The sequence below is a fragment of the Macrobrachium rosenbergii genome, chromosome 49 (genome assembly GCF_040412425.1).
Source record: "Macrobrachium rosenbergii isolate ZJJX-2024 chromosome 49, ASM4041242v1, whole genome shotgun sequence".
Lineage (NCBI taxonomy): Eukaryota > Metazoa > Arthropoda > Malacostraca > Decapoda > Palaemonidae > Macrobrachium > Macrobrachium rosenbergii.
Window position 1 is genome coordinate 7,499,115 of NC_089789.1, and position 27,844 is coordinate 7,526,958.

General features: G+C 35.9%; 1 protein-coding gene across 2 annotated transcripts in view; it reads left to right on the forward strand.

Moving 5' to 3' along the window:
* Positions 1 to 27,844, forward strand: part of LOC136832045 (autism susceptibility gene 2 protein-like) — a 115,927-nt gene that overhangs the window by 31,773 nt on the left and 56,310 nt on the right. For both annotated transcript variants that reach the window (XM_067092558.1, XM_067092559.1), the window contains exon 2: positions 21,282 to 21,404. In XM_067092558.1, the coding sequence (XP_066948659.1) occupies positions 21,282 to 21,404 (123 nt within the window). The remainder of the gene's footprint in view (positions 1 to 21,281; positions 21,405 to 27,844) is intronic.

The window sequence follows — 27,844 nt, forward strand, 5'->3', positions numbered from 1 at the left end:
GTCATTTCGTATGAAAACGGGTATTAAAATCTCAAGGCCTTTCCAAGTGGTCCTTCAATTTCATCTGGGTGGGCGAGATTAGGTCCCTTCGGAATGGAATAATATTTCAAGGGTAGAAATAACTTGAAGTAACTCCCTCATCATCATCATCATCATCATCATCATCATCATCATGTAGGTAGGTACGAATTCCTGGTCGGAAGGCAAGAACAACTCTCCTGGGAAAAAAAAAACAAAAGCCTTTTTAATAGAAACAAAGAGCCATTGAGAACTCTCCAAGGAAAAAATAAAAGCCTTTTTAAAAAATCACCATAAATAGAAACAAAGAGCCATTATGAACTATGAATAAAAAATGAAAAGGCAATCATACATTACAGCGCGTGTTGAGATGCTTTAGCTTAGCACATGACGGGAGCCACTTTATAGATAGCGTGGTAATGATGAGGATGATGTGGAGTAAAGCGCTCTCTCTCTCTCTCTCTCTCTCTCTCTCTCTCTCTCTCTCTCTCTCTCTCTCTCTCTCTCTCGGGAGAGGAGGAGGAGGGAAAAGCGGTGGGTAAGCGCCTTCCCTCTGCTTGTGGCATCGTCATGTTCCTCTATATCCACTCTTCGTTGTCGTCTGCTGTCTGCCGTTTTCTGTTTTTATATGTCGGGGAGAGAGAGAGGGAAAGCGGGGAGGAGTGTCTAACAACTCTCTCACTCTGTAGGCTTTGTCAGGTATCCAAGGAGAGGAAATTAACGATAGTAAGATTTCGTGAGAGTGAAAAAAATTCTCTGTATTGAAAATTAGTAGCTTTTTATATTGCTGGCATTTTTTTTATAATTCCGAGTCATTAAAATAATTCTCCATGCTTTAGAGCAGTGAATTGCTCCCTTCGCTTTTTAAATGCTGGCGGCGAGTTTTTATTTTAAAAATTTGTTTGTATCCATATTTTCAAGACTATAAACTTCAGTTTATTCCTTCCTAAATCCATTAGGTCTCTCTCTCTCTCTCTCTCTCTCTCTCTCTCTCTCTCTCTCTCTCTCTCTCTCTCTCTCTCTCTCTCTCTCTCTCAGGAATGTGGAACAGAGGAATATCACGATTTCCCTCCTGTTGCTGCACGATATTGATGACTTAATGATTATTCGCTTGTTTATTTATCGCTTTGAGGAACGTCCTGACACGAAAGGCTTTGTAACGATATATATATATATATATATATATATATATATATATATATATATATATATATATATATATATATATATATATATATATATGTGTGTGTGTGTGTGTGTGTGTGTGCATGTATAATGTGTCTGTGTGTGTGTGTGTTCGTTCATGTATGTATGTATGTATATTTGTGTGTATATATATATATATATATATATATATATATATATATATATATATATATATATATATATATATATATATATATAATTATTGTGTATGTATGTGTAACAAAAAGTTTATATTATTTTTAATATCAGTTATTTCATAAAATAACGCTGAGGTCAGGCGGGATATGAAATACGTGTTCTTGTCTTTGCATGACTAAGTGACATACTAATTATGCCAAAAATTTGTTAAGAATTAAGGCAGGATCTTTTTTTCCTTTTAATATTTAGCCGGTGTTCATAATTTATATTGATTGTTTCAGGCAATAAGTGTCCATTATTTGGAAGGGCAGAATATTAAAGTTGAATCCGATATTGTCGTTTTTATGTATTATGCCATTTCGTTATATGTTGTACTTATTGAGAATTCCCTCGTGAATCGTCATCAGCTTGCTTGAGATTCTTTTGTAATTTAGTTCTTCACGGTAGTTGACAATTTTGCGCTATTGATCCGATTTTGTTCTTGACACAATGATTACATGCCATTCCTAAATTATATCTGAAATTACTTTACATATGCGTTTACTTTTTATGTAAATTTACTTCACATATGAATATACTTGAGAATTTACTTAACGTGAGAATTTACTTTACATATGAACTCACCTTACATACGAATTACTTTACAGATGGAATTAGCTGTGATTGACAAGTGATGAAAATGGCCTGCTGAACCTTTCTAAATCTTTCATCATTTTCTGATTGACATATCCTAATCCAGCGTTTAGAACGGACGGGTAACGATCACAGCCTCTTGAGGCTCAGTTATTTTCACGGTTCCTGTTGAATCTAATAAATGGGAGATTTTAGTTTAGGATGAAGACTCGTGAAGCATGCAACAGATTTTAAGGAAAGCTTCGTAACGTGTAGTGGGACACAATAAGACCGTAGAAAGAATAGAGGGTGGTTAATTCATCCAGAAATTATAAATTGACGAAGGAACTGTCAAAGCATCGGACCCCAAGCGGAAGGAAATGAGTAAACAAGAGAAAATGCAAATGCAGTCATTATTTTATAATTAAATGCGGGGCCTGGGATTTAGTTATTTACCTGGAAGAATATGGAATTTTCCGTTAAACATTGTGCCTCGAGATGCTTTATGAATTTCCTGTCATGAGAAAAGGTATTCAGTTTTGTTTATTTATTTATTTACTAATTATCTTTTATACAAGGCAATGTAAATAGCTGCACTCAGACCGTAATAGGTTGAAAGTTCTCATCGAAATTTAAAGCATTGATGATTATTACATATATATAAAAAATTACTAAATACTGTGGTTGTCGCGGCTTACTTTAAGCCATTGGCTCATAAGAGCATTGTTAATTGTTTGTTAAAAGGAGCAAACAAACTGAAGAGCCAAAAATATCAGGGGTGGCTGCAATTTTTGTCCCATCTTTCCGTCGAGTTAGGAAGTTTCCACCAAGGAGAAAAAATTTAGTGCAGCCATCGACTGTTTGTTAACGAATCGATGGACTTAATCTTGGGACTTTTAAAGATGTAGTCTCTTCTGTTTAACAGCACCGAGATTCTATAGGCAACTGTTGCTGTCCCCTGTACCTCCAGGCTTTGTATCTTCTCTTCCTGTTATTGTTTTCCCTTACCTAAAACAACAATGTTTGCTTGAGGACGGGGCCGTTGCGCTCTCTCTCTCTCTCTCTCTCTCTCTCTCTCTCTCTCTCTCTCTCTCTCTCTTCTCCATTGTTTACCATACTTAAAGCAAAAATTTCTGCTTTAAGACAGGGCCATTGCTGCTTCTCTCTCTCTCTCTCTCTCTCTCTCTCTCTCTCTCTCTCTCTCTCTCTCTCTCTCTCTCTCTCTCTCTCTCCATTGTTTACCATACTTAAAGCAAAATTTCTTCTTTAAGACAGGACCATTGCTGCTTCTCTCTCTCTCTCTCTCTCTCTCTCTCTCTCTCTCTCTCTCTCTCTCTCTCTCTCTCTCTCTCTCTCTCTCTCTCTCTCCATTGTTTACCATACTTAAAGCAAAAATTTCTTCTTTAAGACAGGGCCATTGCTGCTTCTATCTCTCTCTCTCTCTCTCTCTCTCTCTCTCTCTCTCTCTCATTGTTCTCTCTCTCCATTGTTTACCATACTTAAAGCAAAAATTTCTGCTTTAAGACAGGGCCATTGCTGCTTCTCTCTCTCTCTCTCTCTCTCTCTCTCTCTCTCTCTCTCTCTCTCTCTCTCTCTCTCTCTCTCTCTCTCCATTGTTTACCATACTTAAAGCAAAAATTTCTTCTTTAAGACAGGGCCATTGCTGCTTCTATCTCTCTCTCTCTCTCTCTCTCTCTCTCTCTCTCTCTCTTGTCTCTCTCTCTCCATTGTTTACCATACTTAAAGCAAAAATTTCTGCTTTAAGACAGGGCCATTCTCTCTTGCTCTCTCTCTCTCTCTCTCTCATTGTTTACCATACTTAAAGCTCTCTTTGCTGCTTCTCTCTCTCTCTCTCTCTCTCTCTCTCTCTCTCTCTCTCTCTCTCTCTCTCTCTCTCTCTCTCTCTCCATTGTTTACCATACTTAAAGCACAGGGCCATTGCTGCTTCTCTCTCTCTCTCTCTCTCTCTCTCTCTCTCTCTCTCTCTCTCTCTCTCTCTCTCTCTCTCCTCTCTCCATTGTTTACCATACTTAAAGCAAAAATTTCTGCTTTAAGACAGGGCCATTGCTGCTTCTCTCTCTCTCTCTCTCTCTCTCTCCATTGTTTACCATACTTAAAGCAAAAATTTCTTCTTTAAGACAGGGCCATTGCTGCTTCTCTCTCTCTCTCTCTCTCTCTCTCTCTCTCTCTCTCTCTCTCTCTCTCTCTCTCTCTCTCTCTCTCTCCCCATTGTTTACCATACTTAAAGCAAAAATTTCTGCTTTAAGACAGGGCCATTGCTGCTTCTCTCTCTCTCTCTCTCTCTCTCTCTCTCTCTCTCTCTCTCTCTCTCTCTCTCTCTCTCTCTCTCTCTCTCTCTCTCTCTCTCTCCATTGTTTACCATACTTAAAGCAAAAATTTCTGCTTTAAGACAGGCCATTGCTGCTCTCTCTCTCTCTCTCTCTCTCTCTCTCTCTCTCTCTCTCTCTCTCTCTCTCTCTCTCTCTCTCTCTCTCTCTCTCTCTCCATTGTTTACCATACTTAAAGCAAAAATTTCTGCTTTAAGACAGGGCCATTGCTGCTTCTCTCTCTCTCTCTCTCTCTCTCTCTCTCTCTCTCTCTCTCTCTCTCTCTCTCTCTCTCTCTCTCCATTGTTTACCATACTTAAAGCAAAAATTTCTGCTTTAAGACAGGGCCCTCTCTCTCTCTCTCTCTCTCTCTCTCTCTCTCTCTCTCTCTCTCTCTCTCTCTCTCTCTCTCTCTCTCTCCATTGTTTACCATACTTAAAGCAAAAATTTCTTCTTTAAGACAGGGCCATTGCTGCTTCTCTCTCTCTCTCTCTCTCTCTCTCTCTCTCTCTCTCTCTCTCTCTCTCTCTCTCTCTCTCCATTGTTTACCATACTTAAAGCAAAAATTTCTGCTTTAAGACAGGGCCATTGCTGCCTCTCTCTCTCTCTCTCTCTCTCTCTCTCTCTCTCTCTCTCTCTCTCTCTCTCTCTCTCTCTCTCCATTGTTTACCATACTTAAAGCAAAAATTTCTGCTTTAAGACAGGGCCATTGCTGCTTCTCTCTCTCTCTCTCTCTCTCTCTCTCTCTCTCTCTCTCTCTCTCTCTCTCTCTCTCTCTCTCTCTCGTTCCGCTTTTATCTCTTTTGCAGTTTTTTATGCTTTGCACTATATATTTCCATCTTTTATTTCTCTCTCTCTCTCTCTCTCTCTCTTCTCTCTGTTATCTTTTTCGCAGTTTCTTTTTTATGTTGCAATTTATGTTTTTCCATATTTTATCGCCTTGCCTTTTTTGTCACATAAAGATTTCTGTTTTGTATCCGTTCTCTTAAACTTGAAATTCTATTTTCATATTTTCTAATATACATATATGTTTTTTTTTTTTTTTTTTATCGCCTCCTCCCGTTTTTCACCCTGAAACTTCGTTACTGCATAAAGGACACAGTAAACGCGAGAGAGTTACTACGTTGGCGGGCCGCTGCAAATCTTGAAAAACGGTCTACCTGTTGTTGTAACAAATTATCATTGGGACCTGTGGGGTTCCCACCTGATATCATGGACGTTCATGACATAGTCCATGACACAAATACGCGACTGTCTTTTTGTGTGTTGGGGTGGGGGCGGTTGACATTTGTACTTCTCTCTCTCTCTCTCTCTCTCTCTCTCTCTCTCTCTCTCTCTCTCTCTCTCTCTCTCTCTCTCTCGTGTTTCTGAATGGTGCTGGAGATTAACAGTGGTTATAAAGATATGTACATAATGTACTGCTGATCGGTGCTTAAAAGTTATAATAATAATAATAACAATAACAATAATAATAATGATAATGATAATGATAAATAATAATAATTAATAATAAGCAGCACTCTTAGTGTACCCATGTTCGTCAAAAATAACAGCAAAATTTTATATTTCGCAATAACATGATGTATATTACTTGTTCAAGTTCGGTGTTTCCTGAATGTTAAAACATGTAAAAAATTTTAGTAAAGTGAAGATGATATATTGTCTTAGCACGTGCAAATGGAAGCAGTGAATGATATTAAAAAATAAAACTAGTTTTCTGTACATATTGATTGACAAAGTGCAGTCATTCAGTAGAAATCATGGTAATATTTTTCTCTACAGTGGCTAGCGTAAATAGCATAAACAGTATACCATCGGAAAAGCATTTAACCGTAGCTTTGCATTGAACAAAAAGATGTATCTTTATGTTTGGAGAATATTTATAAAGGAAAATATATTTTCTTGTTTCTAAAGATGTTATAATAAAATAGAACTATCCATTCTGTAAAATAAACGAAAAGAAGTATCGGAGCATGAAGATAATGACTTGTCAATGAAATATATCGTTATGCAATTTCATGATTGGTATTTGTAATTATTCTTCACCATTATTCATATTTTTAATGGCAGTAGGTGGCTTAAATAACATTTAGCTATGAAACATTGGAAATTATATATATAATATATATATGTATATTTGTATATGTATAACTGTATATGCGTATATATGTATGTACTGTATATGTATATATATGTATGTATATTTATATATATATAATTATATATATATATATATATATATATATATATATATATATATATATATATATATATATAAAAACAATTTCACTGATATCTATGGTAAAATCTTAATGTTTTTGGCAAACTCCAACTTTTGACCTTCGATTTGTGTTGCTTTTTTCTTCTGAATATGCTGCAGTGCATTAGAACTTACTTGATTTTAAATCACACCAAATTCCTTATTCTGTCAAGAAAGCCAACTTTACACAGATTGAGAAAAGTAAAATACTGTTATTGAAGCGTATGCAGTTGTATTATTATTATTATTATTATTATTATTATTATTATTATTATTATTATTACTATTGCATCCTAATGGATTCGAAGGTTTCCTGATAATAATAATAGAATAATGATAATTATAATTATAATAATATTAATAATGGAATTCGCGGCCTTAATTTTTTTCCAAACCCTTATATATTAAAAAAAATGAGTATTTCCTTTCTTTTTATTAGGTCACTAAATCATGGAATAGAGGCGCTTGACTAAGAGTTGGGAATGAATAAAAGTCGGATTTGTCTTTCGTGGATTCAGTATCACGGAAGTAGATTAGTTGCTAGGAGCCCCATGTTATTGCTAAAGGATGCAAGAAATAATGAATATTGCAGATCCCTCGAGTAGCAATAAAACAGTGCTTCACTACGTATGCTCTCGAATGCGAACTGTCAAGTCTTGGCAGTCCGTCTGAGAACGTGGCCCTTTATTACATGCTTTCAACGAGTGAGGTTATTGATTATTGACCCTGAAATTGAGATCTATCTATCCCGAAGATTCGTTACTGGTTTTGTCGAGATTCTTCTAAAGCATTGTTAATGGCTTCGAAAAAATATATGTCTTGATATAAGACTGCCAATAGTATGATCATTGATGAATGAAAATAATGTACCCAATTCAGGCTTAAAATTCACTGTTAGAAACTTCTTTCGAAGTAAGCTTGTCGTGTCGAAAGTGGGAGGTGGCGGGGGGTGGGGTTGGGAAAGGGAGGCAAATTTTTGTTACTCGATGAAGTAGCATTGTGTGAGGTGTGCTTTAATCAGAACTTTCTAAGTAGAAAGTGAACCAGTTTTTTCACGTAAGTTAACATTTTACCATATAGGAAGTGCCCCAGTTTTTTTTATATAAGTTAACCTTTTACCATATAGAAAGTGATCCATTTTTTTATATTTTAACCTTTTACCACATTGCATCTTTACATTTCTTGTCCTTCTAACCCAATTATTCATATGTACTGTAACATGAGACATAAACAGTACATCTCAGAAACTTCAGTTGTTTTCCATATTAATTTATTTACACCATTTCAGAGTAATACTATTATTATTTTTAGTACCAACAGTTTTGGCGAGGCTGACGTTTGATGTGTATGAATGTATCTTCTCTGTTTATGTGTATGGGTATGGGTATGTGTATATGAGGAGTAGGTGAAAAGTAGGGCATGGTAACCATGGTAGCCTACCGATGTTGCATAGTGTGTTAGGAATTAATTTGCATTGTGTTGATGGAGTTCACATTTTGAGGTAGAGTGACTGAAGCTGCAATATATATAAAAAAAAAACTAATTTGGTTACTTTCTCCCTCGGTGAGAAATATATTGTGCTACCTTACCAGTCTGGTCTTGCGTGCAAGTGTTTTTTTTTTTTTCATTTTATTCTACTAGTAAGCTGAAAAGGGGTCTCATGTTACAGTAAATCGTTTAGAGAAGTCATGACGTATTTAGACGGAAAACGTAATTTAGATTACTTGCTTTTTTAATATTTTTGTTCGTTACTTCAGTATTATTGATAACACATAAATCTGACGGGTTTTTTTTAAACGTTCAGTGGAAGTTAATTTAGTTTTTACGTGCTGAATTGACTGGATGTACTGTTGAAGTGAATGTGACTTGATTTGATAACTTATTTTACACACACACACACACACACCTACCTTATTAGGATGGTAAATCTGGAAATTTTCTAAATAACGAATTCCAAATTTAGAGAATTTTTAATCGACGAGTTCGTCCCACAACAAAATTATCTTTCAGTGAATCTCTCTCTCTCTCTCTCTCTCTCTCTCTCTCTCTCTCTCTCTCGTTAGTAAACCAGGCCATTAGCATTTAATAGGACAAGTGCTCAAGTGTTATCACTATCATTGCTTGAGCAATCGGTCTTTAGTTAACTTATCTAAGAATCTAGTCGAGGATTCCCACCTACAGCCTTGGGAAATAGAATACACATCAAATACCATTTGTTTTTGCTGCTGCAATACACATGTATTTGCAAGAGCCAGATGGCCTGTCAGCTTTTAAAAATATCGCTTTCTAAGAGTTGAGACTCTTGTTAGTCCAGAGTCCTTCATCAGCTGGTAAAGAATTCTTGTGATCCTCGTGAGGCTCTGTCACTTTTTTTTTTTCAGTTTTTCTCTGCCGTACAGGTTCCGTTCTTGTATCAACAAAGCGTCAGTCTCCTCGGAGACTTATGCAGTTTTAAAGCAGATCTGAAGGTTGTCTAAGAGAGAGAGAGAGAGAGAGAGAGAGAGAGAGAGAGAGAGAGAGAGAGAGAGAGAGAGAGAGAGAGACTTTAAGGGACAGCCTTGCGTGCAGTGCCGTAATTATATGACACGCGTTATACCCCACAACTTGACACGCATGGAAGTTTGGGACTTGTTTTGAAATTTTATTGCTTTACTTATACGAGCCTACTTTTATCGCACCAGAGTTCGTTTCCAGTGTGTGATGTTGCCTGGAATTTAGAAGAACAGAAAGAAAACATTTTATGCTATTTTATTTAATACGTTTGAGAAGGTTTTTTTTTTTTATTGTGTAAAGCCAGTTTGAAATTGATCCACTTGTGGAACTTGCCACAGTGAAGGCAGAGGTCAAATGGAAATTTGACCTCAGTTTTACCTTCATTATAATATGTGATCGACATATATGATCGCTAATAAAGCTGATGAACAGTGTCAAGGTCATCTAGCAAAGGTCAGAGGTCCAATAGGAATTTAACCTTGGCCATAACTGTACGAGATGATTTCATATTTAGCATCCATACTTTACTATTGAGACAGATGTGCAGAATGAAGTTAGGGTCATACTTGAAGGTCAAAGGTCAAATAGGAAATTAACCTTGTCTTTGACTTTTGAATCGTATGAGAGAAGGAATTCATTTTAAGCTTTCATGATTCAATAGATGTTTGATCTCAAACGTCAAACAAGAATGTGACCGTGGCCATAGCTTTGGAATTACAGCATGGATGCTTCATTATAGTGGTATCTATAATCCTCCAATGCTGTTAAGTACAAGAGCAATGTTAAGGTCGCGCACAGGTCAAAGATCAACTTGGGAGTTTGACTGAGGCATAGCAGTTAAGTCCTAATTTAAGATATTTTTCAACCTGCGCAAACCCGTGTTATAGATTTACGATATATATAAAATTTCCTTTATCATTGATTATTGTGTTGTAGTGGTAAATGTTTCTTATTTTATATAAGGATTTCCTGCCTGATTGATATCGGTAATAACGAGCATATTTTAATCTCCCCAAAAAATCCATTTATTAATATCATCCGTTATTAAATCTGTCAGTTTCGTAGGCACGCATTCAAAACGTCAAAAGCGAGTAGGCTATTTACCATGCACGTTGACGTAAAGTAAGTTATTACCCTATAAGATTTTGATTACTATCTGAGTATATATATGTATATATATATATATATATACAGTATATATATATATATATATATATATATATATATATATATACACACACACATATATACACACACACACACACACATATATATATATATATATATATATATATATATATATATATATATATATATATATATATAATCTAAACCCGCTATTTTATTGGTTGAAAGGCCAGTCTAGAGAGAGAAAAAGAGAGAGAGAGAGTAGTCATGTGTCAGTGGACACCTCTCGTGCATTAATTTTGATTTGATACAACAAAGGAGAAATGGCATTTCTGAACTGTCAAGTGGCGCACTGTCTTGCCCAGTATAAATTGGGTGATGAAGTGAAATTCACGGAATGTGTACAGATGAGGACACGCTATGCTAGATTAATGGCATTCTTTTTATTCCGTTTTTTTTTTTAAATCTTTGTGAAGCCGAATCTCATCACTGCACTTTTAATATTTAATGCGCTTTTGCCATTTTGACGGTTTGAAGTGATTTCAAAATTTCTACTTCGATAAAAGTAAAAGTAATAAAAGAATGTGTTTTTATGTTTGATATGAAAATAATTTCTTTTCGTGAAGCTTGATGTCGGTGCCCTATTTACTCTCTCTCTCTCTCTCTCTCTCTCTCTCTCTCTCTCTCTCTCTCTCTCTCTCTCTCTCTCTCTCTCTCTCTCTCTCTCTCTCTCAATTATATTGTTATTAGACTCTTCTGCGAAATACTTTTCTACTTAATATATATATATATATATATTGAGCAAGCGGAATATGTTAGTGGAAATGTCATGTTTGAAAAATAAATATTTTTAAGGTTGTATTGAATCATTTCAGACATAGCTTAGTACTGGTTTGTTGAGGTTGTATATGCTTTCAGTGACCTTGTATGTAACTGTGATGTGTTTGATATATATTTAATTGCCTGTTTGGATGAAATGATAATTTTCTAAAGTAAATCTAAACATATTCCTAAATCGTATGAGTGAACTGGTGACCTGATAAGTTACTTTTGAGAAAACCTATCTGGTAAAAAAGATACATCCATAGATGGAATAATTTGCAGAAGTCTCTGGAATAGCATGAGAGAAAATTGAGTATCTTGAACTATTAAGTTATCTGTATTATTATTGATACTTAAGGAAACGTTTGGAATGTGATAATTTGGTTAATTTTACTCAATTAGGCGTGAATTAGCTATCGTGCACTAAGTGGGGTAAGACCTCTATTCCTTCCTTACGCGCACGAATTTCTTGAGATTGTGCCCAAGTTCTCATGCGAACTCCATTCACTGCAAGTAATTTTGTACGTTAATGACTGCTGTAGTGAGTTAGTTTTTATTGTAAAGTATTTTATCCATTTTTGTGATATGAGTGAGTGTTGCACGCTAATCACTCGTGTATCCATTGGAACGTTTTTGCGACCAAATGTGAAGTGATAACTTTTTTTTATGATTAGGTGAAAATAGCTGTGACTTAGACGCATGTACGTGAATAGAGAAAGCTTAAAAATGGTTATGAGTGGGAATTAAACGTTGTGTGTGTCTATGAAAGAAGAGAGCAACGTTTCGTGGGTAAACAATGAAAGGAGAAATGTTTTGGTTGATTGTAAAAGGGGAGAGCAACGTTTGTTGGGTAAATAATGAAAGAAACTGTTTGTTTGATCGTAAAAGGAGAGAGCAACGTTTGTTGGGTAAATAATGAAAGAAACTGTTTGTTTGATCGTGATAGGAGAGAACAACGTTTGTTAGGTAAATAATGAACCGAGAAACGGTTTGTTTGGTTGTAAAAGGAGAGAAGAAAAACGTTTTGTGCCATTCTAAAAGAAGCGAGAAACGTTTTGTGCAATAGTGAAGGGAGGGATCAACGTTTCGGATGAGAAGGATAAACGTAAGAAAAAAATTAAATAGACCAATGAAAAAAAAAAAAATAGAAGACCATACACAAGTAGATAAAAAGTGTAAAGAACGTCAATACTAATTTCTGCAAGAATCCATAAGAATAAGTAAATGACAATTGGATCACTTAAGTGGGGGAAAATTTTTTAGACGACAACTAAATGAAAGAAAAAATTACATGATTATTAATAAGTTTAAAAACTAATTTTGGACAACTGAAAGTGAAAGGACCAAAAGGTTCGCACGCCTGGAAAAAGAAAGAAAAGTTTTTCGGCAGCCATAATTGAACTCTGTTGGTTGTTAGAGTGAGTTAAACAGCAAGTTTTCGAGCAACGCTTTGCCCTCTCCCTTTGAGGAATTCCGCTTCTTCGAAGTTCGTAAGGGGGCCGTAAATTATCGGAGATGTCATTTATATCAGCCGAAAGGTCATTTGCTACGGACTTTTATTACTCTTGTTAACTGTGACATTTCGTACGGTACTCCCTTCGGTTCGTATTTTTTCACCATTAAGATTATTTATTATATAATTATATATATATATATATATATATATTATATAATATAATATATATATATATATATACACAGTATATATATAATATATATATATCATATGTGTATATATTTACACACTCACGTATACATGTACGTGTGTATATATATACATATATATATATATATATATATATATATATATATATATATATATATATATATATATATATTTTTTATGGGGACATTTTCTTATGTTATCTTTTTTGGTATTTATCACATTTATATATATATTATATTTTTATTTATATATATATATATATATATATATATATATATATATATATATATGTCCGTTTTACAAACCTATATATATATATATATATATATATATATATATATATATCCGTTTTATAAACCTATATATATATATATATATATATATATATATATATATATATATATATATGTCCGTTTTACAAACCTCCTTTTCTCTTTTTCATGTTTTGAAGACTGTCCTGAAAATTGTAATTTTTTTCTGCAAAAAAGAGGAAAAAAATAAGAGGAAAATATTAAATGGTCGACCATACGCACGGTCGTCATTGCAACGAAATGTTCCGGGTGTCGGGAGGCTTAGTAGTGGAATGTTTTACTGTAAATAAACAGATATTGTGAAAGATGTTTTCAGGAGGGGGAGGGGTGGATTCTGGGTACTAAGGGGCGGTGTTGGCTTTGGACCGTCCGAAGGAGATGGGAAGGCTTCTGTCTGCCATCGCTAGTGGCACCTCTTGTGTCTGCGAAGTGGCTCTCACCACTTGCTACACACACACACACACACACACACACACACACACACACACACACACACTCTTTCTTACTTTCTTACCTTTGAAACACTTCCTTGAGACGTTTTAAACCAATATAAAATGTTACCAATTTTAATAAGGAAATCAGAAATTCTTTTATTGTATTGGGACTTGTAACAGGAACGGGACTTCTCCTTTGGGTTTTACATGCCATTGCCGTTTTTGTGATTGAATGCGGCCTGGAAATACTCGGCTCCAGCGATATTTGTCCATAAATTGCATGCGTCCTGGGTACTGCTTTCATGTTGTCGCAATGTCCTCGACAGGACGTGAGGAGGAGAGTCTGCGATATATACACTTTGCAGAAAGATCGCACGAACCCTCACAAACGCGTGTGATTATAAGGAAAGCAAAGAGGGCGTGGTAGTTTTTGATATAGGGGACGTTGTGTTCGGTGGTGCAAGGGGGGGAGGGGGTTGGTTGGTTAGTGGAGTTGAGGGGAGCAGCGCCCCCTTTTCCTCCTCCTCTCTCCCTCTCCCTCCCTCTCCATCCTCTTCCTCCACCCCTTTCACTTGGTTCAATAACGGGAACGGACTCACTCGAGGAAATTTAACCCTGCAGAGTGGGAGAGACTGATTTGAATATTTCCACCAGAGCCAGCCGCCGCCGCTTCTGCTAGTGCTGCTGCCTCTGCTTCTGCTGCCTCTGCTTCCGCTACCTTTGCCGCCGCCTCCACCGCTGCTGCCTCTGTGGTAGGGAACATGGTGCCTGCTGTGACGGGGGACCAGAAGAATTCGGGTCCAGTTCCTGTGTCAAGTGTGACGTTGATTGTCGTCGGGAGCTTTGATTTTAAGGGTTTTGCCTCCTTTTCCCCTCCGCTCTCATTTAGGTGGGCTTTTGAGGGGCCGTGATCCTTTCCTCCTCCTGCAGGGGCCACGCGCCCCTCCTCCTCCTCCTCCTCCTCCTCCTCACACTTGTTGGTGATGATGGCGGCGGTTGCTTTAGGCTCTCTCTCTCTCTCTCTCTCTCTCTCTCTCTCTCTCTCTCTCTCTCTCTCTCTCACACACACACACACACACACACACACACACACACACACACACACACACACACACAAGGAACCATTCCATCCCCAGTACCTTATCGCTGAGAATGGCAAAAACTAGCACAGCCAGTACATCGATTACAGTTAATTTGGTCTTTGGACACGAATAGCTTTTACACGTTCTCGTCAAATTCTAGATTTAAGATAAGAAATACTGAAAATTTAGTACAAGTTGCTTCTAAAATACAATCCTCTCAGGAAATACTGAACATTTCTTACACGTCTTCCCTTCTGAAATATCTTTTAATCCTGTTAAGCAGTAAGCAACTTTTAAGTTCAGTCCAGCGGAGAAAGGTAGATAATTTTATGAAAACCTCTCAAAGAAACACATTCGATTTTAGCGGGAGTATTGACGTTCAAGTATTAGTGTACATATTGAAGGCTTGAATATTTTATACAGGCCATCAGTTGAACAACCGAGTTAAAAGAAGACTGATCTTTGTATGTACGTCAAGTTGAGAAGTAATGTACATTTTAGAGGTCTTCGTAAAGAGACATTATTTGTATCGTAGAAAATAGTCCTGTATATACTGTATAGCCTATAAATATGTGTGTATTTCTTAACTGGACTATATTTTTAAGCGATGACGTGTATGAGATGTTCCGTGTATCTTAATATAATAGTATTTTTACAACTGTGACCTTTGAAAATGTATATAATTTCTCAATTTGACGTGTATAAAAAAAAGCAGCTCTTAACTCGGGTGTTCAATAGGTGGCTTGTATAAATTATTCAGTCTCCAATCTGTGTTGCATTACTTTAACGTCGTGTTTAAAGTATTCAATATATCGGCTAAAGTTGGTTGTATTTCTTTAAAGGACGGACATAAACTCTGCCTTTCTGGGCTGCATTGCACTTCAACGATCACTAATGCTTAACACTTTTTATAAGAGAAGTCATGTATGAAATTTTTCATTATATACTTCAAAGGATTGTATGTGTATATATATATATATATATATATATATATATATATATATATATATATATATATATATATATATATATATATATATTGTGTTTGTGTGTATGTATACATACATACATACATACATAGGCTAAATAAACTGAACTTTCTACACTCATCACTTGAAAATGTGTATGTATACACACATATACATAATTAAACTGAACCTTTTACACTCGTCATCACTACATCTAGCTTAAGAAAGTCGGATATTCCTCCTCACGGATAAAACCATTTCTTATAAAAAAGAACACCGAAAATCTTATACACATAGCTAAAAAAAAAAAAAAAAACTAATAACTCTGATACAATCAAGACAAAGAAATATTTCACCGGTGCAAAAAATAAAACAAGAAAAAAAGGAGAAAAAACCTTGTTGCGTTCTTTTATGCTTTATTCAGGCACGCGAGCCGTGTGACCAAATCAAGATATATTTCAAGGGCAGTTGATGCGTCCAAGTGAGGTTCATGGCTGCCCGGATGATTTATTGTGTTGCACTCCCGGTCTCTCTCTCTCTGTCTCTCTCCTTCTCCTTCTCTTTCTCCCTCCTCCTTCCTCCCTCCTCCCTCCTCCCTTCTCCCTCCTCGCCCCCCTCGCCCCTCGTCCGTTATGCAGTCATGCTTTGACAGCGGAAATGGATTCTGTTTAATCTCTCATCTCCTGTGGCCACGCAGCTGGCAGTATGAGCATGGGGCGCGTGTATGTTTTGTTATATTATCATCGTCATTGTTATTGCTGTTATAATTATTTTCATTTATATCGTCATTGATGGGAGGTAACTTTTGTGGATTTTCATTAAGTAAATTAATTTGTATCAAGTAAATAAATAATGTATATACCTGATGTCTCATCCCAAGACGATTTAGTGCCTCAAGGTTTCATGCATATATTTGAAAACACTCGAAATAAAACAAGTAACTGTATCTGTTAAACCAGGTACACTTATTTTTTAAAATAACAGGTATTTATATGTGAAAAACAAATAACTGTGTCTCTTAAAAAGCCCCAAAAATATAGAGTAACTCGGTCTTTAAAATAAGAGTGCAGTCTCATAAGATGCTTTACGAGTCAAGAAAAAAAAACATGAAATGTTTAACAGCTGTCATTTTTTTTTCTTTTTTAAATACGAGTATAATCACATAAGATGCTTTACGAGTCAAGACAGTAAAAACAAATACACATGTTTGTTACGTAAAGCGTCTTTAGTATTTGGGGAAGGGGGATGACCCAGTAGAATGAATGGGACTGGTGAATGTGAGGACGGAAAGGGAGTACGTACCCTCCAAGGGTACTTGACTTCGATTGACAAAAGGGGAAAGGTCAGTGAACGTAAGCGATGTGAGTAGACTCGTCATCTTTCCATCTTTCCGTAGCTGTATCGGGATACTGAGAGAGAGAGAGAGTCATTATTGAGTGTTTTGTAATATCCTAGGTTGCCGTTCTTATTCAGATAGCCTATATATCTGTTTTCATTGTTCTTAAAGTGTTGAGAGAGAGATTTTTTTTTTTTTTTTTTTTTTTTTTTTTTTTTTTTTCAGATTAAGATCGAAGTATCTGCAACCTCTACTGCCCTTTCAAACTCAGGTCGCAATATGATTGATTAATTATTGATAGCAAAGTCTATTTCGAGGATGTTCTAAATTTAGTCTCGTGCATTCTTGGAAATTTTTTTTTATCTAAGTGCAATTGTATTTTATTTTCACAGAAAGAAAAAGAATTGATAATTGGGATGGCGCATTGCTTATTTATATATAGCCTATACTGGTTAAAAGCAGTTCACTTCATATCATATGAAAGTTCGTGAGTTTGATTTGAATTTTCTTATCGTGCCTTTTAAAACTTTGCATTTTTTTTGTATCGGAAAATAGAACGAAGGCCACGAAAATTCTCTCTCTCTCTCTCTCTCTCTCTCTCTCTCTCTCTCTCTCTCTCTCTCTCTCTCTCTCTCTCTCTCTCTCTCTCTCTCTCTCTGCTAGATCAGCTTACAAAGTGAATGACCATTGCTTGAGAACTGAGTAGTGAATTAGGCACCGGTAACAAGTTGCCAGCCGACTGTTGTTGGTCTCACTTTGTGTGGAAAGAGAGAGCAGAGGAAATAACTATAAGAGAAGTTTTAAAGTTTGAAACATTTACGATTTGATTCTGTTTCCTTATCTAATCTAATGTGGAGCACCATGGCATCGTTTTAATACGAATTTTCTAAAACCAGCAGCTGCTGATATAAATCTTAGCCCCATAGGGAGGTAGTGCCGTCAGTGCACCTCTGCGGTGCACTATAGGCAATACTTAAGGTTATTTGCAGCATCCCTTCGCCCCTTAGCTGCAACCCCTTTCATTCCTTTTACTGTACCTATGCTCATATCTTCTTTCTTCCATCTTACTCTCCAACCTCTCCTAACAGTTGATTCATAATGCAAGTGGGAGGTTTTCCTCCTGTTACACCTGTCAAACCTTCGTAATGTCAGTATCCGTTTTAGCGCTGAATGACCCCATAGGTCCCAGCGCTTGGTCTTTGGCCTAAATTCTTTATTCTATTCTATTCTGTAAATCGTAGGGTTTTTTTCATGCACAATTGAATGAAAGTAGTTGGTGATGTGACGTCAATGAATGTTTGGCAACCAGATACAAAATGTAGAAAAACCTTCAACAAAATAAACTGATCGTGACTGGAAATGTCGATTGCATGCGTCTGCAAGCACAAATTTGCATTGTTAGTATTACGGCTGTTTTGTTCTGACACCTCGATCCGGCACTCTGCAGGTCTTCTCCCCATTCTGCCCAGTATATCCAAGTGATACTCTTCCCCCTCAGCTGTTCGTTCTCCCCAGGGCCAAATCGTATCAAATACAGTTATCTCTTTTCACTAGAGATATCGTTTTTGCCACTTGGTGCATCCAGATTTCGGTCCCTGCCACTCAACTTGTGGCGCGCGCACAGTTTATCTCAGTAGTTTATGATTTTTTCCCTCCCTCGTGTATATATTCACCATCCACACTTCTCTTCCATAAAGGAGTGTTCTCTCAACAATTCCTAAATACCTAGCAGTCTTGGCCTCCTTGGATTTTTTTGTTTATCTTTATTATTATTATTATTATTATTATTATTATTATTATTATTATTATATTATTATTATTATTTTTTTTGCCTTATACCTTGCTTCAGCAATTCTTTGACTTCCATTATCTATCATCGTACTGTCATCCGATGCATTGATAGTTAACTACCTCTATGAATGGGCCACCCCATTCTTTCACTATCTGTATTGACATTTCCGCCAAATTCCCGACATTTCAGTTACCCTTGATTCCGTCCTTTTGTGAACACTCGTAAACATTTACAAGTGGATTTTCACACGTGTTGTTCATGGAATGTCGAGACAAACATGTTTGTTAGTGGGTTTTTAGTTTTCTGTAAAAGAAAACTATTGTGCCGGCTTTGTCTGTCCGTTCGCACTTTTTTCTTTCCGCACTTTTTCTGTCCGCCCTCAGATCTTGAAAACTACTGAGACCAGAGGGCTGCAAATTGGTTTGTTGATCATCCACCCTCCAATCATCAAACATAACAAATTGCAGCCCTTTAGCCTCAGTAGTTTTTATTTTATTCAAGGTTAAATTTAGCCATAATTGTGTTTCTGGCAACGATATAGGATAGGGCACCACCGGGCCGTGGTTAAGATTTCATGGGCCGCGGTTCATACATCATTATGCCGAGACCACCGGAAGGTAGATGTATTTTCGGTGGCCTTGATTATATGCTGTAGCGGCTGTACAGAAAACTTGATTGCGCCGAAGAAACTTCTACGCATGTTTTACTTGTTTTTCATTTTTAAGGATTCCCTTTATCATTTACAGTAGATTGCAAAGTGAACGGTTTATAAAGTGACTAATTGAACCTTGGTAAGAGTAAATGATATATCCCTTAGAAATGTGTAATTTTTCATTATGTTTTTCTTAATTTTTGGATGACTTTATTGCTTTGAGAAGTACGACTGTGCTTTCATTTTCATTTGTGCGTCCCATTGACCTTAGAATAAAAAAAATAAATCAGAACATCTGCAGTATTAAAAGGCGGTGAGAGATATCTGCAGTAATGCAGGATTCAGTATCGCCAGACCCAGTAGCAAGGCACCACGTCTACTTAGAAGTTAATCCCAGGTAAGTGGTCGACTTGGTGGAAAAGTTTGTATTTGTCATTGTAAATAGTTTTACTAAAAGTATATCGTGCTACATGAAAATTAAAGTTTATTCTGCTGATGAAAAAGTATTTTGCCACGTGACTGTCAAGTATGTTGTGCCTTTGAAAAGTTGATTTAGGCAGCGGGCTGTTTGTGGTTTAAAATTTTGGTCAGACCTGATTTCGTGCAAAGGAACTTGTAACGCGTTTGGTACCCAGCATAACTTGTTATACTGGTACACACATCCAAAATAATGTTAAATTCAAAGTTTATGAATATCCAAAAAGAATGCGAGAGTGGAACAACTTGAAAAAAAATGGTCGAAGGTTGTTGCAGTTGCATCAAAATGAGGGCATTTATTTTGTTTCATCTAGAAGGAATTTATGTCTACATTATGGGTAAGAAATTTTGTACGGTCCGGCGACTCCGTAACGTCAACTTTAATATATATTTACGCTAGTGTGTTCCTGATTTGCTAAAGCAGGAAATGATAAAGATGAATAAAACATACTGTCTGTGGCTTAGATATTTGCTCCAGTGCAAGGTCACGAGACATCGATTCGCATATCTTAGTAGAGAGTAATAAAGATAAATATGACAGTCGTATTAAAGCGATATGGCTGTCGCACCAAAAGTTTGGAAAGCCTAGGATGCAGTGATAATGGCCGATGTGTTAAGCGATTAGGTACGAGATTTCAGTGAAATATAGTCTTGGTTGATAATTTGGTACTATGCAATTTGAAATTTTTCAGTACAGCTGAACCAGACGACATCTGTCATATCGCTTCCTGTGAATTTTTTTTATTTAATTACAACTGTTTTTACTCGAATGCTTTCACTGTCATAGCTCATACATCGTTTTAATCCTGTGTAATATTAACACCTTATTCTTAAGGTTGTGTTTTCATCGAAGCTGAATTTCAGTGAATGCTCAGGTGTTTTATTTATTGATTTTGATATTTTATATACAGTATATATATATATATATTATATATATATATATATATATATATATATATATATATATATATATATATATATATACTGTATATATATACTGTATATATATGTGTGTGTATACTGTATATATATATATATATATATATATATATATATATATATATATATATATATATATATATATATTATATTATATCGAATTTATAGCATGTTCATAAATAATTTTTTTTAGTAAAAATATTGACGATCATAAAAAAAAAATAGGTCAGATAACGGAGACTAGGATAGTGTCTTGAAAGGTGTGAATCCGATTTTGTTTTAAGTTCAAATCACGCCCTGAAAAAAAAAAAACAAAAAAGAAAAGTAAGCAAAGAGTGGTTGGGTTTGAGGGAAGAAAGGTGTTAGGAGTCAGGAAGACAGAATCAGAAAGAGAATTCCAAAGCGTGGCAGTAGAAGGAAAGTAATAGTCAGTTGACCTTTAAGCCCTAGGAAGATTATCAATATTTATTGGCAGTAAGTTAGTTTTTTAACTGTTGACCTTTCGATCATTCGAAGGTTACGATGCGTGTTGGAAGTAAGTTAGATTTTTTAAGTACGTAAAAATATTGACATGTGTCTAGGTAATAATCGAGATTTTTTTTCCTCTTCGTTTCTTTCAGCGATGCGTTCGGGCGTCTGATAAGGCTGGCACTCGCAGACTCGATCCATTTCCCGAGCGAGTCAAAACGGAGCACCCTACAAAGAAGAAAACTATTTCTGCTCCCAAAATTCACAATAATAAGGTAAGATGTGACAGTACTTGTCTGCCTCTACATACGAAGGAAGAGAGTATTTAATTATCCTAACCATTAACACACACAATATAATATTTTTATATATTGATAAGGTATCCAAGAAAAAAGTATTAGTTATCCTAACCATTAACACACACACAGTATAATTTTTTATATATTGATAAGGATAAGAAAAGAGTATTAAATTATCCTAACCATTAACACACACACACACACACACACACACACACACACTTTATTTTTATATCTTGACAAGGTCTCGTAATCTAAATCCCTGTACCTGTAGTTGGTGTATTTTCATTGATTTTTTCGTTAAATTTCTCCAATTAGCTTCTTGAAACACTTTTTTGTGATATTTACAAATCTCGCATTTTTGTTGCATAATGATTTACTTTACAATATTAAAAGGTATTGGAGAAATCAGGTACAGCTTTGGCATTGCAATGTATGAAAGTAAGAAGAACGCTGGTGATAACGAAGCACAGACATAATAAGAAGCATTTTTTCCACACTGGCATAACTGATTCTGAGCGCTGCCTTCGAAACTGTAAACAGTGTCTCACAGTTTCAGTGCTTCCTTCTTGACTTACTTGGCAAGGCATGCGACCATCTCATGGCCACTGAACTACAGCAGTTTTTAATTTTTTCCTGAATTACGACGTCAGTCTGTAGAAGCTAACATTATACAAAAGGGCTTTTAGGAGAAACGAATTGATACGCAGTTGGAAAACACCTTCAGATATTGATTTCACATAATCAGCCGACCCTTCATTCAGGGCAGATTTCTACCTTAAACACAAACCGTACTCAGAATTGATTGATCGATTTTAAAGTAGTCCGGCGGCAACCAGATTTGTGCACTGTGTTTTGTAGTTGTCTTCAATGTCTTGTAACAAGTGGTGGGCTTTTATTTACAATTCTTCATCACAGTGTCGGTGACTGAAAGGTCCTCTGATGGGGTTGTGTGCTGTAGATCATGAGAATGGCGAAAATGACGTGTAGAACTACAGCTTCAATTACTGTCTTTAAATCTAAAGCTGAAAATCGTGAAGGACAGAGTCAACAGACTGAAACCCAAGAGGGCTCCAAAGGGGAATCGAGAGAGAGAGAGAGAGAGAGAGAGAGAGAGAGAGGCTATAGAAAAAAGTGACAAAAGAATAGGGAAGGAAGGAGCAGATCACAAAACCGATACGCTTGAATTCGGGAGACGTCTTCTGTTCGCAAATCGACAAATAAATGTTCGATTTCTTCATTTATTTGAGGGATATGTGTCACATTGTGTTGGGGCTGCGCTGTTTTTCAGGAGTTTTACAATCATGTTATTTTATAGGTGTGATTGATAAAAAAAAAAAAAAAAAGGCACGGTATTGTTGACAGGTTACAAGCGATATTTTTCTGTCCTTTGTGAGAATAATCAAGACTTGTCGGCACCGACTTCTTGTTGACGTCAGTTGGCCTTTGAATGTGACAGCCCAATGTTAAATTGATTGATTGAATGCCAGGTAAATAAAAGGTATAAGTGGATAGTTTTCACTTTTCCGTGGAAGGGTTTTTATCAGTCGTCTTAGTATAAATTAAGGCATATCAGATTAGCTGTTAGAATTATAAGATAACGCGTAGAGCGGCCGATGAATAATTGATTTAAAGGCTTATCTCTCTTCCCTGTATTGCAATGATTTGAAACATGAAAGCTTTGCTAATCGGCGAGGTCTTTGGAACCTCCCAAAATGTCATTTATTTTGAGATATGCTACGCTAGTATCAGTATTACAGAATAGGTGATGGAGTGCAAGAATTACTTTTTTTCACGAATCTTATCAGCTAGAATTTACTGGGTATTATAATTTTTTCTTGATAGCCCACACTGAAATATGAGTTGCATACCTCCGTTATGATTAGTGCCATGTTATATTTGTGACTAACCTGCAGAAATATCAGAGTCATTTAGCAGCATCACTAATATTAGTATAATTATTATTATTGAAAGTTTGCATGGCTGGTTATATAGCATTAAAACAAAAAGGCCTATTACTTGGCTGAACAAACTTCCACGCAATATGCACAAATATATAAACATAAAAGAGAAAGCAACGTAAATTACTTAACGTTATAAGACAAGGTAAACTAAAGAAACGTTTATGAAAATAAGTCGGGAAAAATGGTCAAGGACGCGCTGCGAAAAGAGGACCACTCACTAAGTTTAGAAGAGCAGGAGTAAGAGATAATAGGATCCCTATTGAAATCAATCTTACTGGAGGTCCAAGCGGGAAGTCTTTCTCCAATCCTGAAAGTTATTGCGTGCATAAGTTAAGTTCTCTTGAGAGAGAGAGAATTTTCTTTTGTGCCATCGGTGGCAGGAAAAATGATAGGCCGTTGTTTATTACAAACCACAGAAAACCAGTAGTAAGGCTCTAGATCAGGATGGAAAAGATACAGGAATATTTCAATGGATGGAAATTAACTTTATCCTTTTATCGTAGTTTCTACTTGCTTTTAGCAAATGAGGTAAAAGATGCCCCTTCAACAGGTGTTGATAAGTGAAGAGACTTTAGGGAACCAACATATTATCTAGTAAAAAAAAAAAAAGTGTCCCATTAACATGTCTTGCTTTTCAGTTTAGGAATGACCCAGTCTTTGAAAGGACTTATGGTCGCTGGAAGATTTAACGATTTAATTTTTTTTTTTTTGTCTTACGTAACATCAGTTCAGGGCACGTTGCCAGCATCAAGCCCATAAAGAAGAGTTTTTTTATACTAAAAAAAAAAAAGCGCAGGCCGGAGTACATTAAATTTTATAGAGCTGTTGAAATTTTTTTCATCTTGATGATTTGTATATTTTCTGAGGGAAACCCTTAGTGTTGTTGGGTAAATATAATCCTTTAGGAACTCTCGTTTAAATCCTTTCGTTGTTTGGAAGGATGAGTTCAAAATACAGACCATTAGGCTGTTAACTTACATACCAGCTTCCTACGAGCCCTGATGGAGTGTGGCATTATCAGGGCATCGTGGAACGGCGTTGAACATTGGAAGCAGCTTACGACCCAAGTATATGATCTTTTGACTTAGTGATGCCGGTATTTCAATCCAGTTAAGCATCCTGAATAATCCATGGTGTGATTTTGGCCCTTAACGCAAAAAGTGTCTAACCGTTTTTGCTTGATGAAAACATATTTTGGACGTCGTAGGTGCAGTGGCTTGGTGATTAAAGCAGTAAATTGAAGCTAACAGAATTCCTTTCGATAGTGGCACCCTATGAAATCTAGGGGAGTGCCTCGCCCAGTCTAGTAGTGATGACTCAATGCCACGTTCCATATCCCGTTACACTGAACCAAAGGGCCTCGGGCGAATGGCAGGAGACAGCTTAAAAGGAATACACGAGTGTACCCCACAGTACGCTTTAATAATTATGGCTCCGAGTGTCTAATATCGCTGTTAGAAAGCTATATTTTTCAAGGGCGAAGAGCAATGGCTTTTTATTGACTGATTTATGTAACATGATATCTCTGGGTCTGTAGACGTTCTTTACTGATATCTCCTGTGAACAGTTTTCTTATCGCCTTTCGCCCTCTGTGTAAGAGATTTCAGTAGCGATTCATTAAGTCACTGAATAATCGCACATCCCGTGAAGCTGTCGGTGCGCATAACTGGGTAAATTTTAGTCCGAGCTAGGCCTGTTTCATCATTTTACCTCGTTTTCATCAGAAGTTTCTCTGTGTTGATCTCATGTTTTCTTCGTAAAAATGCTACTCAAACTACGTGGTGGTAGCTGTTAAAAGACTTCTCTTTGTCTATATTTGTATGTTTTCTTGTTATTTTAATTCTGTCTTTCACATAGCGATTTTTCGTACATTAAATTCTCGCTGTTCGGCTACGTATACAAACGACCTGAAAGTTGTGGTGGTATCATCGGTGGTGGTGTTATTGTAGGCAACGTCTAGTATTTAGATTTTTTGTAGTTTTAATGTGTAATCATCTTCCCACATGTGTGTCATTTTCACGGCTCTGCCCACCAACGCTTCTGTTCGTAGCTCTCTGTCCTCGTTTTAAATAAGCATAAAAAGAATTTCATATCATGCTTGACTGAGCTGTTACATTCCGTAAGTGTAACTGTCAAGGTTGTCTGAAACAATGTAATTAATTTTATTTAAACGTGTTCAAAGATTTTTTTTATGGTTGACGGAGGTTTAAATTTCTAAAATGTAACTGCCTAGGTTATCTTTATGAATGTGAGTAATTTTTATTTAAATATGTGTTTAAGAGGGATTTTTAAATTTTATTTTATTTTGGAAGAATCATTTAGAGAACATTGTATCATTTGCAAGACAAGGAAAGATGAAAGACGTGTTAAGTTTTAATCTTTTTCTTGCAAAAGGTTTGGGGAGGGAAGAAATAGGATACGAGTTTTGATCTTTTCATTGAAACAGATTTGTGGAAGAAAACAATAGGATACGAGTTTTGATCTTTTCATTGAAAAAGATTTGTGGAAGAAGCAAGATACAAGTTTTGATCTTTTCCATGGAACAAATGATATGTGGAAGGAAGAAATAAAATAAGATGCGAGTTTTGATCTTTTCCTTGAAACAGATTTGTGGAATGAAGAAATAGGATATAAGTTTTGATCTTTTTCTTGAAACATGGTTGTGGAAGGAAGAAATAAAATAGGATACGAGTTTTGATCTTTTCCTTGAGACAAATTTATGGAAGGGAGAAATAAAATCGGATAGGAGATTTGATTTTTATTTGAAACAGATTTGTGGAAGGAAGAAATATGATACGAGTTTTGATCTTTTCCGTGAAACAAATGGTATGTGGAAGGAAGAAACAAATAAGATAAGAGTTTTGATCTTTTCCTTCAAACAGATTTGTGGAGGGAAAAAATAAGGTACGAGTTTTAATCTTTACCTTGAAACAGATTTGTGGAAGGAAGAAATAAGATATGAGTTTTGATCTTTTCCATGAAACTAATGGTATGTGGAAGGAAGAAATAAAGATACGAATTTTGATCTTTTCCTTGAAACTGATTTGTGTAAGTAAGAAATAAGATAAGAGTTTTGATCTTTTCCATGTAACAGATTTGTCTAAGGAAGAAATAGGATACGAGTTTTGATCTTTCCCTTGAAACAGATTTGTGGAAGGAAGAAATAAGATACGAGTTTTGATCTTTTCCGCGAAACAAATGGTATGTGGAAGGGAGAAACAAAAGTTTTGATCTTTTCCTTGAAACAGATTTTTGGAAGGAAGAAATGAGGTACGAGTTTTGATTTTTACCTTGAATCAGATTTGTGGATGGAAGAAATAAGATACGAGTTTTGAACTTTTCCTTGAAACAGACTGGTGAAAGGAAGAAATAAGATGGGAGTTTTGGTGTTTTTCTTGAAACAGATTTGTGGAAGGAAGAAATAAGATACGAGTTTTGATCTTTACCATGAAACAGGTTTGTGGAAGGAAGAAATAAGATACGAGTTTTCATCTTTACCATGAAACAGATTTGTGGAAGGAACAAATAAGATACGAGTTTTGGTCTTTTCCTTGAAACAGATTTGTGGAAGGAAGAAATAAAGATAAGAGTTTTGATCGTTTCCATGAAACAGATTTGTTGAAGGAAGTAATAAGAAACGAGTGTTGGTCATTTCCTTGAAACAGATTTGTGGAAGGAAGTAATAAGAGTTTTGATCTTTTCCATAAAACAGATTTGTGGAAGGAAGAAATAAGATAAGAGCTTTGGTATTTCCACAAAACAGATTTGTGGAAGGAAGAAATAAGATATGAGTTTTGATCTTTTCCTTGAAACAAATTTGTGGAAGGAAGAAAAAAGATACGAATTTTGGTCTTTTCCTTGAAAAAGATTTGTGGAAGGAAGAAATAAAATGCGAATTTGGTCTTTTCCTTGAAACAGATTTGTGGAAGGAAGAAATAAGATACGAAGTTTGGTCTTTTCCTTGAAAAAGATTTGTGGAAGGAAGAAATAAGATACGAGTTTTGATCTTTTCCATGAAACAGATTTGTGGAAGGAAGAAATAAGATACGAATTTTGGTCTTTTCCTTGAAACAGATTTGTGGAAGGAAGAAATAAGATACGAGTTTTAGTCTTTTTCTTGAAACAGATTTGGGGAAGGAAAAAAAAGATATGAGTTTTGATATTTTCCTTGAAACATTTGTAGAAGGAAGAAATAAGATACGAGTTTTGATCTATTCCTTGAAACAGATTTGTGAAAGGAAAAAATAAGATACGAGTTTTAATCTTTTCCTTGAAATAGATTTGTGGAAGGAAGAAATAAGATACGAGTTTTAATCTTTTCCTTGAAACAGATTTGTGGAAGGAACAAATAAGATACGAGGTTTGGTCTCTTCCTTGAAACAGATTTGTGGAAGGAACAAATAAGATACGAGGTTTGGTCTCTTCCTTGAAACAGATTTGTGGAAGGAAGAA